Source organism: Tachypleus tridentatus, chromosome 13, assembly GCF_004210375.1.
Source record: "Tachypleus tridentatus isolate NWPU-2018 chromosome 13, ASM421037v1, whole genome shotgun sequence".
NCBI lineage: Eukaryota > Metazoa > Arthropoda > Merostomata > Xiphosura > Limulidae > Tachypleus > Tachypleus tridentatus.
The window spans coordinates 265,461,676-265,479,510 of NC_134837.1; the positions used below are offsets into that span (position 1 = coordinate 265,461,676).

General features: G+C 31.2%; 1 protein-coding gene across 1 annotated transcript in view; it reads right to left on the minus strand.

The window, feature by feature from the left end:
* The window catches only part of LOC143238164 (meiotic recombination protein DMC1/LIM15 homolog), a 29,715-nt gene extending 12,557 nt beyond the window's left edge, over positions 1-17,158 (minus strand). Inside the window, exons 1-7 of the mRNA XM_076478151.1 lie at positions 17,108-17,158; positions 16,758-16,802; positions 15,739-15,789; positions 15,134-15,229; positions 14,453-14,535; positions 9,683-9,777; positions 6,083-6,155 (exon numbers count right to left, since the gene is read on the minus strand). Of these exons, the coding sequence (XP_076334266.1) occupies positions 6,083-6,155; positions 9,683-9,777; positions 14,453-14,535; positions 15,134-15,229; positions 15,739-15,789; positions 16,758-16,802; positions 17,108-17,158 (494 nt within the window). The remainder of the gene's footprint in view (positions 1-6,082; positions 6,156-9,682; positions 9,778-14,452; positions 14,536-15,133; positions 15,230-15,738; positions 15,790-16,757; positions 16,803-17,107) is intronic.
* Between the last annotated feature and the right edge of the window lie 677 nt (positions 17,159-17,835).

Here is a 17,835-nt window from a genome sequence, read left to right on the forward strand (position 1 = left end):
TACACTTAAAACTAGAACAAAATAACTTTTTACACTTAAAACTAACACCAAACAACGTTTTACACTTAAAACTAAAACCAAACGTTTTACACTTAAAACTAAAACCAAACACCTTTTACACTTAAAACTATAACAAAAAACAACTTTACACGTAAAACTAAAACGAAACACCTTTTACACTTACAACTATAACAAAACAATTTTTTACACTTAAAACTAAAACAAAACAACTTTTTACACTTAAAATCAAAACCAAACAACGTTTTACACTTAAAAATAAAACCAAACACCTTTTTACACTTAAAACTATAACAAAACAACGTTTTACACTTAAAAATAAAACCAAACACCTTTTTACACTTAAAAATAAAACCAAACACCTTTTACACTTAAAACTATAACAAAACAACGTTTTACACTTAAAATAAAACCAAACACCTTTTACACTTAAAACTATAATAAAACAACTTTTTTACACGTAAAACTAAAACGAAACACCTTTTACACTTAAAACTATATGAAAACAACTTTTACACGTAAACTAAAACCAAACAACTTTTACATTAAAACTAAACCAAACAACTTTTACACATAAAACTAAAACCAAACAACTTATTACACTTAAAATTGAAAACCAAATGTTTTACACTTAAAACTAGAACAAAATAACTTTTTACACTTAAAACTAAAACCAAACGTTTTACACTTAAAACTAAAACCAAATACCTTTTTACACTTAAAACTATAACAAAACAACTTTTTACACGTAAAACTAAAACGAAACACCTTTTTACACTTACAACTATAACAAAACAATTTTTACACTTAAAACTAAAACCAAACACCTTTTTACACTTAAAATTATAACAAAACAACTTTTTTACACGTAAAACTAAAACCAAACACCTTTTTCCACGTAAAACTATAACAAAACAACTTTTTACACTTAAAACCAAAACCAAACAACGTTTTACACTTAAAAATAAAACCAAACACCTTTTTACACTTAAAACTATAACAAAACAACTTTTTACACGTAAAACTAAAACGAAACACCTTTTTACACTTAAAACTATACCAAAACAACTTTTTACACATAAAACTAAAACTAAACAGCTTATTACACTTAAAATTGAAACCAAATGTTTTTTACACTTAAAACTAGAACAAAATAACTTTTTTCACTTAAAACCAAAACCAAACAACGTTTTACACTCAAAAATAAAACCAAACACCTTTTTACACTTAAAACTATAACAAAACAACGTTTTACACTTAAAAATAAAACCAAACACCTTTTTACACTTAAAACTATAACAAAACAACTTTTTACACGTAAAACTAAAACGAAACACCTTTTTACACTTAAAACTATACCAAAACAACTTTTTACACGTAAAACTAAAACCAAACAACTTTTTACACTTAAAACTAAAACCAAACAACTTTTTACACATAAAACTAAAACCAAACAGCTTATTACACTTAAAATTGAAACCAAATGTTTTTTACACTTAAAACTAGAACAAAATAACTTTTTACACTTAAAACTAAAACCAAACAGCTTTTACACATAAAACTAAAACCAAACAACGTTTTGTCTTTGAAGACTCCGTAAAGCATAAATATATTGGTGCGATGTTTGGAATCTTTCCAGCCATGAAAAAATAAACGTTTATTTATAGGTTTTCCCTTTGAAGATTCCCTACAGCCAAAATTCTATTGGTGCAATGTCTTGGTATCTTTATGGCCACGAAGACAAGAACGTTCACTTCCTCATTCAACCAAAGCAAAACTGATACTATTTACAGTTAAATAATAGTTGCACACCACTTATTTTATTTAAATCACTGACCTCATGTTTTAAAAACAAGAAAACGAAGGTAAATAAAAACAATGTTAATACTTAAAAACAACTGTAACATTTTACTACCATAATCACATAACAAAAAGAAACACAACTAAGTAATATTAAACACTTAACACACACATCTCAATTTACTCATGCCAGCTTCCATTAATCTAGTACACATACGACTGTAATATCTTCTGAGCTTACACTCGTTCATTGTTAGCGAACTTATGGCACGCGTTCCCAATGTGGTACGCGAAAACATTTTTCTGGCACAAGGCATGCAGTGCCGCCCCTTGATTCTTTAAACCCTAACGCTAACTCATAATAAATAAATATATATATAATGATTATCATTATTGCTAAATGCAGGAAAAATAATTTTTCTTTCCAACCCGAGAGCAGTGAGAAATGTTCACAGGAGACATTTCATGCCGTTTTGACGCCAGCTTTGCGATTGTTTGAACATGTGGCATCAGATGATACGCTTTTGAATTTCTCGCAGACCCAGTGTACACACAAGTATTTCAGTAAAAATAGAACTAAACTGTTAGTATTGGCTTCGCTTTGCTTATATTTTTCTTCTGTTGTTTCTGAGTGAATATTTAATATTTAGTGATAATAACGGTAAATATACATTTATTTTCTCACAGTAAATATATGTCAAAATTATGTTATTTGACGTGGCATGCGTATATGTTTCATCAGTTAGTTAATTATAGATTTATTTTTATATCAATGACATAAACTGTCACCTGCTGTTTCGATAAGTTAAATTATCGTATTTAAATAATTGGTGACACATTCTTAAATTGTATTTACCCTTTTCAGCTTGTCAGAATGTCAGCTGAACCAGCAAAGAAACAAAAACGTTCAAATCGAAGGAGGAGCAGAGATGTTCAAGAATCGTGGACTGAAAGAGTTGACACAATCAAAAAGTGTGATAAAGTATTATGTATCTTATAGTGGTGCGCAGGGCTTCCTTTGTAAAGCAGCATTACGAAACTGTTCATAAATGATTTTGTGATAAGAGTAAATAAGAACAAAAATAACACATTTCTCGAGAAAAGTCAACAACAACATGAAGTCAAATGTTTTGATGAAATCTGTTTCAGGTAGTCCAACTTAGTTTCTGCTAGTTTTAAGATTTCAAATATTATTAATCAACAAGAAAAATCACTTAGTGATGAATTTATTTAAGAATCATGACTAGAATGTGCTTCTTTCCGTTTTGACGGTTTTCCAAAAAAATAAATGAATATTCAATGCATTAAGCAATCTACAGTGAGTAGAAACACAGTAAAAGATAAAATATTAAAGATGAAAACACAGCAGAACAACTAACAAAAGATAGTGGTTCATGTAAGTTCCTTTCCATTTCTCTTGATGAGAGCACTGATGTTACATCGTCAGCTAGGCTAGCCATTATTACTGATGAAATTTGCGAAGAACTGGTTAACTAGGCAACGTTAACTGAACATACCACAGGGGCTGAAATATGTAAGGCAGCAGTAAACGAATTATCCAATTGACAGGTTAACCTTTCAAAAATAGTTTCCGTGATAACTGATGGTGCGCCCAGCATAAACAGGTTTTGTAAATCTGTTTGCAAAATGTGTTGGACATTCACTGGTAGGCTTTCATTGTATTATACACGAGGATGCTTTGTATGCAAAAGGTGGTTTTAAGGAGCTTGAAAAAGTGATGAAAACCAAAAAAGTTAAGTTTATTTCTGCGCATGATTTGAAAAAAAAAGACAATTTCAGAATTTATTGAGAGTGGCAGATTCGGTGTACACAGGACTACTTATGTACGACAATGTTCGTTGGCTAAGTAGGTGTGCTGTCTTTAAACGATTTGTTGAGTGTTTGGATGAAATTTGTCCGTTTTTGACAAATGAAGAAATTTCTTTTAAAGAATTATCTGATGTGTAAATTTGTTGATTGATGTTTCTTACAGATTTCTCCTCACATTTAAGTGACTCGAACATCAAGTTGCAGGGATCTGGTAAAACACTCAATGTTATGTTTGATAACATAAAAGCTTTTGAAATCCAACTGAAAATTTTAAACGTGATTTTACAAAGGCACTTTTAAATACTTCCCAAACCTAAAAAACACGTGATAGGTTTTGAAATTCATGAGAGAATATATATTCGGAGTTTTCAAATGCAATTATCAAGCATCATTAATTCAACTTTTGAACAATTTTCTTTAAGATTTAATAAGTTCAGGTTATATGAAGAAACTGAGAAATTCATAAAGTATGCAGACAGTGTAACGTTAGACAAACTGAATTTGGAAACGTTGCAGTGGATTGGCTTGAATAATTTTGAAATACAACTGATTGATTTACAGAGCAGCTCAATTTGGATTCAAAAATTTTTCAACTTAAGAGCTGAACTAGAAAGTATTAATAAATCAGTCAGTGACCGGAATAACACAGAAATGAGGTTCTCGAACTCTGGAATTCTATTCTTGAAACTTTTGAATGTCTGAAAAATGTTACAATAGCAGTATTAACAGTATTTTTCAATGTTACAATAGCAGTATTAACAGTATTTTACAATGTTACAATAGCAGTATTAACAGTATTTTTCAATGTTACAATAGCAGTATTAACAGTATTTTACAATGTTACAATAGCAGTATTAACACTATTTTACAATGTTACAATAGCAGTATTAACAGTATTTTTCAATGTTACAATTGCAGTATTAACAGTATTTTACAATGTTACAATAGCAGTATTAACAATATTTTAAATGTTACAATAGTAGTATTAACAGTATTTTACAATGTTAGAATAGCAGTATTAACAGTATTTTACAATGTTACATTAGCAGTATTAACAGTATTTTTCAATGTTACAATAGCAGTATTAACAGTATTTTCATCAACATATTTATGTGAATCATTATTTTCAGTGATGAACTTGGTAAAGTGTAATTATATGAATAGACTTGTTGATGAAACTGCTGCTGCAGTATAGCTCTCTAAAGAACAAAACATAAGCCTCATATAAAATGTGTCATCGTTGGTGCAGTAGCACCAAGAGTAAAATATTTGTATTTTCCTTTCCTTGGTTTATAATTTTTTATGTTACATAATATGAACCACAGCTTATCATTAGACAAAATGTTTTCTGTTAATAGTAAAACAATGAACAAGCGATAATAAACAAGAGGACTCCATAATTATTGTTAATAATTCATTAATTATATTCTTGTGAATTACTACAGTTATTAATAACATGTAATTCCTAAAGATGTTTCATTTAAAATAACCCAGAATAATAACAAATGATAATCTGCCGCTAAAATTATCTTGGCACGTGAGAGAAGTTTTTCAGAAGATTATTCCCAATTTGGGCACACACTCTCAAAAAGGTTCGTCATCTCTAGACTAGTTTGTTTTCTGATAGTAAGACATCATGTTTTCTAATTGAACAATGCCAGTAATGTTAATAGTGTTATTACATATTTACTGGTCAGTTTATTGTTAGTTTTAATGTGATGTGTTGTCACACAAACTTCCGATTAATATATTATTCATAGCAGTCTATCCATTAGCTACAATAAGGTGTGACATACATCAAAGGCGTAGTATAAATAATATGTTAACTCAGGGTTTGCTCTAGTACTGCGCGAATGTTCTCGTCGGTGGCGTAGATCAAAATCTATTATATTCTTATTACAAAATAGAACAGGTCAAGTAACAAGAGAGAAGCAACACAAAGTCGTGAACAGAACTTAATTTAAGACGAAAAATACAAAACCTGAGCGTTTCGTAAAGTGAACAACAGGAACAAGCTTATATTATCTATGTGGTTCTGGCAAAATTTAGTTTCTTCACAACGAGTAATTTTGACCCGGCATTGCCAGGTTGTTAGGGCGCTCGACTCGTCATCTGAGGGTCGCGGGTTTGAACCCCAGTCACACCAAACATGCTCGCCTGTTCAGCCGTGGGGGCGTATAATGTGATGGTAAATCCCTCTATTCTTTGGTGAAAGAGTAGATCAAGAATTGGCGGTGGGTGGTGATGACTAGCTTACTTTCCTCTAGTCTTACACTGCTAAATTAGGAAAGGCTAGTGCAAACAGCCCTCGTGTAGCTTTGGGCGAAATTAAAAAAACCAAACGAGTAATTTTTAAGATATTCACAGTCAGCACGCACTTCTAACTCTACAGAAATAAAACACACAAGTAGTTAGGTACTTGACAGAAGGATACAATGTGTTTTCTGTATCAATAAAAATAGCTTTTCCGCCAGGATATCCATTAGCTCCAGGCAGCTGGCAAGTAACTACCACATACAAGAAAAATAAACACATCTCAATAATATTAAATCTTAAGAAACACAAATCAATTTGCTCACACCAGTTTATATTATATTAGTACAAACGCTACAGTAACGTCTCCTGCGATTACACAAGTTAATTGAACTTAAATTATGTTAGTGTGCATCTATGAAGTATGGAGAATGGATTTGTTTATGGTTTCATTTAACCATAAATAGGAATACCAAGTGAGCTGCTAATTGTTTTCAGCTATCTGCTATATCCACCAGGTGGAATCGAACCCCGGATAAAAGCGTTCTAGATCTCTAAATTTACTTATTGAAATAACTAAATATACAAAATCTTTAATATTTCTCGTTCATTGTAATAATCTAAATTATTAAAGGTGATTTTCTATTAATTTACAGTGTTTAGGGAAAAATTATACAACGTAAAAATATTTCATTACTTCTCCCAACACAAATATAAAACTCTAATCAGAAATTTAATTGTTATTAAATAGTCAGAATCGTCTAACTTATTTATATCAAGTCTTAGTCCTACCACAATAATAGTATTCGAACATTAACGAATTCAGGGAAAATGTAAATAATTTATAACTTCTAGACCCCTTAATAATCATAAAATTTATCTAGTTGGTGAAAATCGACACACTTAAGGTTCTAATTTCTTACAATGGTTTTAAACGTGTCATAGACTATGATATAGTTACACAATTATCGATCCAATAGAATAAAAATTTTAACATCTGTATTGGAAATACAAGTTGATAAACTGTAACCAAGAGTAAATAAAGTCTTCATCATGTTAGTAAATAAAGTCTTCATCATGTTAGCAAATAAAGTCTTCATCATGTTAGCAAATAAAGTCTTCATCATGTTAGTAAATAAAGTCTTAATCATGTTAGCAAATAAAGTCTTCATCATGTTAAAAACATTTGTTATAAAACACAGCATCCACAGTTTACATAAAACTATTGGAGGTAGTGGTGTGTTTCATTTCATCTATTTACCACACATGGTATGAGATAGTTGTGTGTTTTATTTCATCTACTTACCACACATGGTATGAGATAGTTGTGTGTTTTATTTCATCTACTTACCACACATGGTATGAGAAAGTTGTGTGTTTTATTTCATCTACTTACCACACAAGGTATGAGATAGTTGTGTGTTTTATTTCATCGACTTACCACACAAGGTATGAGATAGTTGTGTGTTTTATTTCATCGAATTACCACACATGGTATGAGATAGTTGTGTGTTTTATTTCATCTACTTACCACACATGGTATGAGATAGTTGTGTGTTTTATTTTATCTACTTACCAAACATGGTATGAGATAGTTGTGTGTTTTATTTTATCTACTTACCACACATGGTATGAGATAGTTGTGTGTTATATTTCATCGACTTACCACACAAGGTATGAGATAGTTGTGTGTTTTATTTCATCTACTTACCACACATGGTATGAGATAGTTGTGTGTTTTATTTCATCTACTTACCACACATGGTATGAGATAGTTGTGTGTTTTATTTCATCGACTTACCACACATGGTATGAGATAGTTGTGTGTTTTATTTCATCGACTTACCACACATGGTATGAGATAGTTGTGTGTTTTATTTCATCTACTTACCACACATGGTATGAGATAGTTGTGTGTTTTATTTCATCGACTTACCACACAAGGTATGAGATAGTTGTGTGTTTTATTTCATCGACTTACCACACAAGGCATCAGATAATTGTGTGTTTTATTTCATCGACTTACCACACAAGGTATGAGATAGTTGTGTGTTTTATTTCATCGACTTACCACACAAGGTATGAGATAGTTGTGTGTTTTATTTCATCTACTTACCACACAAGGTATGAGATAGTTGTGTGTTTTATTTCATCTACTTACCACACATGGTATGAGATAGTTGTGTGTTTTATTTCATCTACTTACCACACATGGTATGAGATAGTTGTGTGTTTTATTTCATCTACTTACCACACAAGGTATGAGATAGTTGTGTGTTTTATTTCATCTACTTACCACACATGGTATGAGATAGTTGTGTGTTTTATTTCATCGACTTACCACACAAGGTATGAGATAGTTGTGTGTTTTATTTCATCGACTTACCACACAAGGCATGAGATAATTGTGTGTTTTATTTCATCGACTTACCACACAAGGTATGAGATAGTTGTGTGTTTTATTTCATCGACTTACCACACAAGGTATGAGATAGTTGTGTGTTTCATTTCATCTACTTACCACACAAGGTATGAGATAGTTGTGTGTTTTATTTCATCTACTTACCACACATGGTATGAGATAGTTGTGTGTTTTATTTCATCTACTTACCACACATGGTATGAGATAGTTGTGTGTTTTATTTCATCTACTTACCACACAAGGTATGAGATAGTTGTGTGTTTTATTTCATCTACTTACCACACATGGTATGAGATAGTTGTGTGTTTTATTTCATCGACTTACCACACAAGATATGAGATAGTTGTGTGTTTTATTTCATCGAATTACCACACAAGGTATGAGATAGTTGTGTGTTTTATTTAATCTACTTACCACACATGGTATGAGATAGTTGTGTGTTTTATTTCATCTACTTACCACACAAGGTATGAGAAAGTTGTGTGTTTTATTTCATCTACTTACCACACATGGTATGAGATAGTTGTGTGTTTTATTTCATCGACTTACAACACAAGGTATGAGATAGTTGTGTGTTTTATTTCATCTACTTACCACACATGGTATGAGATAGTTGTGTGTTTTATTTCATCTACTTACCACATATGGTATGAGATAGTTGTGTGTTTTATTTCATCTACTTACCACACATGGTATGAGATAGTTGTGTGTTTTATTTCATCTACTTACCACACAAGGTATGAGATAGTTGTGTGTTTTATTTCATCTATTTACCACACATGGTATGAGATAGTTGTGTATTTTATTTTATCTACTTACCACACATGGTATGAGATAGTTGTGTGTTTTATTTCATCTACTTACCACACAAGGTATGAGATAGTTGTGTGTTTTATTTCATCTACTTACCACACATGGTATGAGATAGTTGTGTGTTTTATTTCATCTACTTACCACACAAGGTATGAGATAGTTGTGTGTTTTATTTCATCTAATTACCACACAAGGTATGAGATAGTTGTGTGTTTTATTTCATCGACTTACCACACAAGGTATGAGATAGTTGTGTGTTTTATTTAATCTACTTACCACACATGGTATGAGATAGTTGTGTGTTTTATTTCATCTACTTACCACACAAGGTATGAGAAAGTTGTGTGTTTTATTTCATCTACTTACCACACATGGTATGAGATAGTTGTGTGTTTTATTTTATCTACTTACCACACATGGTATAAGATAGTTGTGTGTTTTATTTCATCTACTTACCACACAAGGTATGAGATAGTTGTGTGTTTTATTTCATCTACTTACCACACATGGTATGAGATAGTTGTGTGTTTTATTTCATCTACTTACCACACATGGTATGAGATAGTTGTGTTTTTCCTGTTCGGAACTCTCCAAACGCTTCTGTAATTGCCATACTTTCAATGCCACCACCTAAAAGCTTACTGTAAAATATGTCAATAAATAATATAGGGTAAGAAACTTGGATACAGATAAGAAAAATTGTAGATTCTGGTCCAAGAGAAATATCACTTCTATCTTGCATATTACAACGTGCTTCTTACAGATTTCTTATAAAAAATTAAAAAAACACATTAAGTTGTCATGTTAATATAACAAACATATTTGAAGAAGACATTACACTAATGTGTCCATAAATTTAATTTACTCAAAATAACAAACGCCCAGATAAATCTTCATGGTTCTTAATTTAAATCATATATTATAACATTATGAATATATAAAGTACCAAAAAAAATAGATTTAGGTAAGGTGAGGTAGTCTTCAGCTAATAAATGTTTATTTAATTTCAAACAGAGTAGTTGGCCTTGCAATAGATTGCATTCAGATGTTGTGTAGGTAGTAAATTTTATTGGTTTAAAAGAAGGCTTACTGATACTAATATTAGTTTAGATTTAGTGTTAACTTCTAATATAAATATGGGTGAGAAAAGTTTAAGTGGGAAACACCTAGGTACAAGTGATCACTGCTGTATTGAGTTTGATGTTTTTGCTGCATATGGAAATCAGGAATTATGATATTTTGATTCCAAAATACAAAAAAGTAAATTTTGTAAGGATGCAACAACAATTGTTTATTAGTTGGGCAGCTGAATTATTTGAAGATACTGATCAAATGTGAAAAGATTACTTAAATATAAATATTTTAGTTTTCAAAACAAATATATTCCTTAGAAAAATAAAATAGTTGCTGCAAGTAAAAAAATAGGTTGGTTTACAAACAGTATATGAAGTAAAATTAAAGAAATGCATCACAATTTTAAAAAATTTAAATTGGCTGGTCGTATAAAAAATAAAGTACATTGGTGAAAAGGGGAAATTAGGACATCTAAAAGATTATATGTTAGGATGAGGATAGGACCCCTGAGTTGAGAGAAAGCTTGTATCTGATGATTATAAAATGACTACGATTTTTCTTCCGGTACCTCAGGGCTGTCTGTGTCTTAGGACCACTGATCTTTTTGATTTACATTTATCGCATAGATGAAGAATTTGTCCAAAAAATACTAAAGTTTCACATTATATCAAGATCTTGTGTGTTGCAAGTTGTTATGACAATACTGCTGATTTATAAAAGAATTTTGATCACTTAGTGAGTTGTCCTAATAAACGGCAGATGGGTTTTAAACTGCTGATTTATAAAAGAATTTTGATCACTTAGTGAGTTGTCCTAATAAACGGCAGATGGGTTTTAAACTGCTCATTTATAAAAGAATTTTGATCACTTAGTGAGTTGTCCTAATAAACGGCGGATGGGTTTTAAACTGCTCATTTATAAAAGAATTTTGATCACTTAGTGAGTTGTCCTAATAAACGGCGGATGGGTTTTAAACTGCTGATTTATAAAAGAATTTTGATCACTTAGTGAGTTGTCCTAATAAACGGCAGATGGGTTTTAAAATGCTGATTTATAAAAGAATTTTGATCACTTAGTGAGTTGTCCTAATAAACGGCAGATGGGTTTTAAACTGCTCATTTATAAAAGAATTTTGATCACTTAGTGAGTTGTCCTAATAAACGGCGGATGGGTTTTAAACTGCTCATTTATAAAAGAATTTTGATCACTTAGTGAGTTGTCCTAATAAACGGCGGATGGGTTTTAAACTGCTCATTTATAAAAGAATTTTGATCACTTAGTGAGTTGTCCTAATAAACGGCGGATGGGTTTTAAACTGCTCATTTATAAAAGAATTTTGATCACTTAGTGAGTTGTCCTAATAAACGGCGGATGGGTTTTAAAATGCTCATTTATAAAAGAATTTTCATCACTTAGTGAGTTGTCCTAATAAACGGCAGATGGGTTTTAAACTGCTGATTTATAAAATAATTTTGATCACTTAGTGAGTTGTTCTAATAAACGGCAGATGGGTTTTAAACTGCTGATTTATAAAAGAATTTTGATCACTTAGTGAGTTGTCCTAATAAACGGCAGATGGGTTTTAAAATGCTGATTTATAAAAGAATTTTGATCACTTAGTGAGTTGTCCTAATAAACGGCAGATGGGTTTTAAACTGCTCATTTATAAAAGAATTTTGATCACTTAGTGAGTTGTCCTAATAAACGGCGGATGGGTTTTAAACTGCTCATTTATAAAAGAATTTTGATCACTTAGTGAGTTGTCCTAATAAACGGCGGATGGGTTTTAAAATGCTCATTTATAAAAGAATTTTCATCACTTAGTGAGTTGTCCTAATAAACGGCAGATGGGTTTTAAACTGCTGATTTATAAAATAATTTTGATCACTTAGTGAGTTGTTCTAATAAACGGCAGATGGGTTTTAAACTGCTGATTTATAAAAGAATTTTGATCACTTAGTGAGTTGTCCTAATAAACGGCAGATGGGTTTTAAAATGCTCATTTATAAAAGAATTTTGATCACTTAGTGAGTTGTCCTAATAAACGGCGGATGGGTTTTAAACTGCTCATTTATAAAAGAATTTTGATCACTTAGTGAGTTGTCCTAATAAACGGCGGATGGGTTTTAAACTGCTCATTTATAAAAGAATTTTGATCACTTAGTGAGTTGTCCTAATAAACGGCGGATGGGTTTTAAACTGCTCATTTATAAAAGAATTTTGATCACTTAGTGAGTTGTCCTAATAAACGGCGGATGGGTTTTAAAATGCTCATTTATAAAAGAATTTTCATCACTTAGTGAGTTGTCCTAATAAACGGCAGATGGGTTTTAAACTGCTGATTTATAAAATAATTTTGATCACTTAGTGAGTTGTTCTAATAAACGGCAGATGGGTTTTAAACTGCTGATTTATAAAAGAATTTTGATCACTTAGTGAGTTGTCCTAATAAACGGCAGATGGGTTTTAAAATGCTGATTTATAAAAGAATTTTGATCACTTAGTGAGTTGTCCTAATAAACGGCAGATGGGTTTTAAACTGCTCATTTATAAAAAAGAATTTTGATCACTTAGTGAGTTGTCCTAATAAACGGCGGATGGGTTTTAAAATGCTCATTTATAAAAGAATTTTGATCACTTAGTGAGTTGTCCTAATAAACGGCGGATGGGTTTTAAAATGCTCATTTATAAAAGAATTTTCATCACTTAGTGAGTTGTCCTAATAAACGGCAGATGGGTTTTAAACTGCTGATTTATAAAATAATTTTGATCACTTAGTGAGTTGTTCTAATAAACGGCAGATGGGTTTTAAACTGCTGATTTATAAAAGAATTTTGATCACTTAGTGAGTTGTCCTAATAAACGGCAGATGGGTTTTAAAATGCTGATTTATAAAAGAATTTTGATCACTTAGTGAGTTGTCCTAATAAACGGCAGATGGGTTTTAAACTGCTCATTTATAAAAGAATTTTGATCACTTAGTGAGTTGTCCTAATAAACGACGGATGGGTTTTAAACTGCTGATTTATAAAAGAATTTTGATCACTTAGTGAGTTGTCCTAATAAACGGCAGATGGGTTTTAAAATGCTGATTTATAAAAGAATTTTGATCACTTAGTGAGTTGTCCTAATGAACGGCAGATGGGTTTTAATTAATATAAATGCTCGATATTGCGTGTGGGTTATCATAATTTGTTTTATGAATATAATTTGGATGGTAATAACCTTAATCACGTCACGAAATAAAAGGATGTTGGTGTAATTGTTGATTAGTATCTTAAGCCATCCAAGCATTTTGTACTTGCTAGTAGTAGTAGGGCAAATAGGATTTCAGGTTGTACCTATATATGTACTGAATACAAGCCTAAAGAGATTATACTTTTATTGTATAGATCACTGGTTATGCCGCATTTGAAGTATTGTGTTAAGTGTTGGCTCCTTATTCCACGAAAGACATTGAATTGTTGGAAAGGAATCAGAAGAGGGTTACTAAAATGGTGTCTGGGATAGAGGGGTTGTTATATGAAGAGAGACTACAATTCTTAAAATTGGCTTCATGCTTTACAGAGAGAATTACAGAACTAGGGGTCACAAATATAGATTTAGGCAAGGTAGAAGCCATCTTTAGTTAAGACAATTTTACTTTTCAAATAGGGTGCTTGGCCGATTGAATAGGTTGTCTTCGGATGTTGTGGAGACAGTAAATTTGAGTGATAGGGGCTAACTTTCTGGTTATTTTAATTTATTTATGTAATAATTTTAGTTTGGCTTAAAGGAGGGGACAGCGAGATGGAACAATAGGTTCCCTGTTAGCCCTAAACATGATGTTATGTTATTATGGATTTGATTTGTTTTAAATCTCATGCAAAGCTACACGCGGGCTGTCCGTGCTAGCCCTCCCTAATTTAGCAGTGTAAGACTAGAGGAAAGGCGCCTATTCATTACCATCTAAAGTAAGCTCTTGGGCTACTCTTTTACTAACAAATAGTGGGATTGACTGTTACTTTGTAAACGCCACCAAGACTCATAGGACGAGCGTGTTTAGTGGGATGAGGGATTCATACCTCCAACTCTCGGACTATAAGTTAATCGTACTATCCTTCTGGTCATGAATTTACCTACTTTAAAAAATATATGGAAAAATATACTGTTTACAAAAACACCAAGAATAACTCAGAGTGTACATTATTGAAAGACACGTTGATGCAGTTCATCCTGTGGTCAAATATATTCTTTACTTACTCGAATTCCTGACTTCCTGTAGTAATTTTAAATACTTGTTTTCGTTTCTCACACACTTCAAAAGCTGTCAAAAAGTTAGGTTCCTAAAAACGAAAGGAAGGTCAATCAGTTAGATTATCACCACGACCTTATTAGTAATTTGGTCTCATGTTTAGATGAATAGTTAAATATGCTTCCTTCGTAAATTGTCTTAAATATTCTGAATCTTACACTGACTAGCATTGTCACGTCTTATACTTATAGTGTGGATAACTTCTAATAGAACGAACAAAAATATATGATAATCGAAACACATTCCGTTTGACGTTTCACAAAACTCAACTTATTCAATTATTAGGAAAAAATCACATCTAGATATGTGTATTTTTGAAATAAGATATTGTTTATTGGATTATTCTAAAATATTGAACTATTTATAACTGTCACTGACGTTTTAGCGTTCTTTTACCTTTATTACATCAGCATACATATGATATCTGGTTGTGTATTATTAGCATTAAAATAATTTTAATGCTAATAGTTTCTTTTCTGAATATTTCGTTATAACCTTTACCACATTTTTAAAGAAGACAATCTTGAAATATTATTTATCATTTAGTACAACAAATAATTGTAGTATATTTTTAAAATATTCCCGATAAATCACAAGTTTACGTTTAGCGAATAAATTTAACAATTTACCCCAAGTTTGGATGCAACCTCTTTGATTTTCTCTACCTTGGCCTCTGACAATCCTTTAATTGCACAAAGTCTTTTCTTGGTACTCATTAGAATACCCTTGAAAGAAATTAGGTAATACTGAACTTTCTAGTGAGGAAACAAGGCTTAATTAAATAATCTAAAGAATGGACTGGAACTAAACATATTTTAAGCTGTTAAAAACCAGTGAGAAAGTATTAATAACACTTGTATACAATATGCACAAAGTAACAAATAATGTTTTATATCTGCAATATGATTACATACAGTAATTTCGATTTCTTTGAATAAATCAAAGGTTTCGTGATGAAGGGTACGTGTTTAATAAAAAATAAAGTAAACAATAATTACATTTCAGAAATAATTTACTATATGAACAGAAGAAACTGATTGAAGTTCAAAGTTTAACACAAGGTTAATTTTACCAAACGAATTAACTAAACTTCTTTAAGATACCAACAATACAAATTAATATACAACGTATTATAAGATCTAAAGAGGACAATGTTTGTTTGAGTCCACTTCTTTACGACTAAAGTCCTTTGGTTTACAGGTCCTGTTGTATGGATGGATCCTGCTATCCCTACCTTAATAGTGCAAATTCCAGTTGATTTCAGTTTTTTGATATCCACCACATTCTAGAAAGGACACATGTATTCAGTTATTTAAGTAATGCTTCAATAATATTGAATAACAACATAGAACAATAGTTGACAACAAGTATATTATAAAAGATTATAGTGTCATAGTGAAAACTTTAGAGTAATGTGATAATTTGTATGCCATAACTAACATATCTGTCTGACACCGTCCATAACTTTGAAATACTGACTAGAGAGAAATCACCCGGTGAACAGCACTCTGCTACCTACGATCTATTTTAAGGGACTGACTGTCACTGTTATAACGCAATCATAGTTGATATTGTTGGGAATACTTTGTGTTATCGCATGGATAGCTCCACCTAAGGCTAAAAGCTAATGATGAATCAGTAGGTGTGTTATTACACCAAGGAGAAAACTGTAAGAAACGTTTAAAGTGCTGTTTTATTGGATCTAAACCTAAAAACCTGATACTTAACATTTACTTTATTTGTTTGTTATCCAGCACAAAGCTACACAAAGGGCTATCTGTGCTCTATCCATTGTGGGTATCGATCAATTCAATTATTTGTAGGTAGAAGAGTAGCCCAGACGTTGGCGATGGGTGATGATGACTAACTTCCTTTCCTCTAGTCTTACACTGCTAAATTAGGGATGGCTAGCGCAGATAGCCCTCGTGTAGCTTTGCGCGAAATTCAAAACAAACCAATATATTCGCCACCTGTGTGCACATGCTGTGTCTTCAATGTATTTTATTTTAGTTCAAAGCAGAAAAATACACTAGCTACGAGGTCGGGCTCGAAACCTAAACTTTATGGTTACAAAGTCCTCAAGTTTCAAACAATCATGAATTTATATTACCATCATTTAATAGACAGTTTATGGCATAATTTCTACATTTATCGTAACAAGGCCGACAAACCTTGTTTAAGTAGAACGTGTAAATGTAGTCGTGCTTAATTTTATACCAGAACAAAATATAAACTATAAAAATACATACTTACTATCCCATGGTTCTGTAGAATATCAACATCTTGGAAAAATGATTCCTATCAAAATATAAACATTAATTTCACTACCTAGTCTTGAATGAAGTCTTACAAATTAGATGAGCAAATTAGTTTCAAAGCCACGGATTTTGTGAGCTAAGTTATCTCATCAAAATATAACATATGCAATTTAATTATAGTAGAAGTAATAGAAAACAGTATTTTTGTCATAATTTGAAACTTGGTTTAAAATGTATCTGATGTTGTTAACCAAGTTGCTAGATGGTTATATATTGATTTACTCTAAGTAAAGGTATGTCAGTCGTAAAGATAGGATGAAACGTAAAAGTTTAGTTCATGTATACCTCAGTTTCATCAAGAATCTCTTCTTCCACCACTTGGTCTTCAAAAGCCATATTTCTTGGGTTATAGAAAAAAAAAACTATAGAAAAAATATTTAAATTATTACATGGTTGTGAGATACAAGATTGTACGTTTATATTATATGTTTCTTATGGACATCATTCAAAACAGTTTGAAAATACAGTGTGGTACGATACATTATTAATTTTAGCCAAACGTATTTCTATTATTTGTTTTATTTCCATTGAAAACTTATAAAAGTAAAATTAGGAGTTTAGCCACAAATATAAAAAAAAGTTTACGGCATGCACTGAATGGATTATTGCTATGGATGCTATGTTTTCAAACCATACCTGAAACTTTTACAGAAGAGAACAGCCATATTTTAACTATTCGAAAGCGCTCGAGTTTTGGGTCTAGTTCGAAAACGTTACACATTTTGTAAAAGGTCCTGTGTGCTAACTTATTAATGAGTAATTATAGATGCTATAATATTTTTATGACATTGTTAGCGCAGAATACCAAATGAATGATTTATCATATGCCATAAGCCATACATTTTTGTCAAATATTTTAGACAATAAAAACAAAAAGTAAAATTAATGTGTTTTTAACACCTTTTTAATGTAAAAAACAACCACTACGTTTCGCTAACTTTACTTATCGTCAGATGGACACAGTCGAATGATTAAACAAAACTGTTACATATAATACCATCAACATAACATAG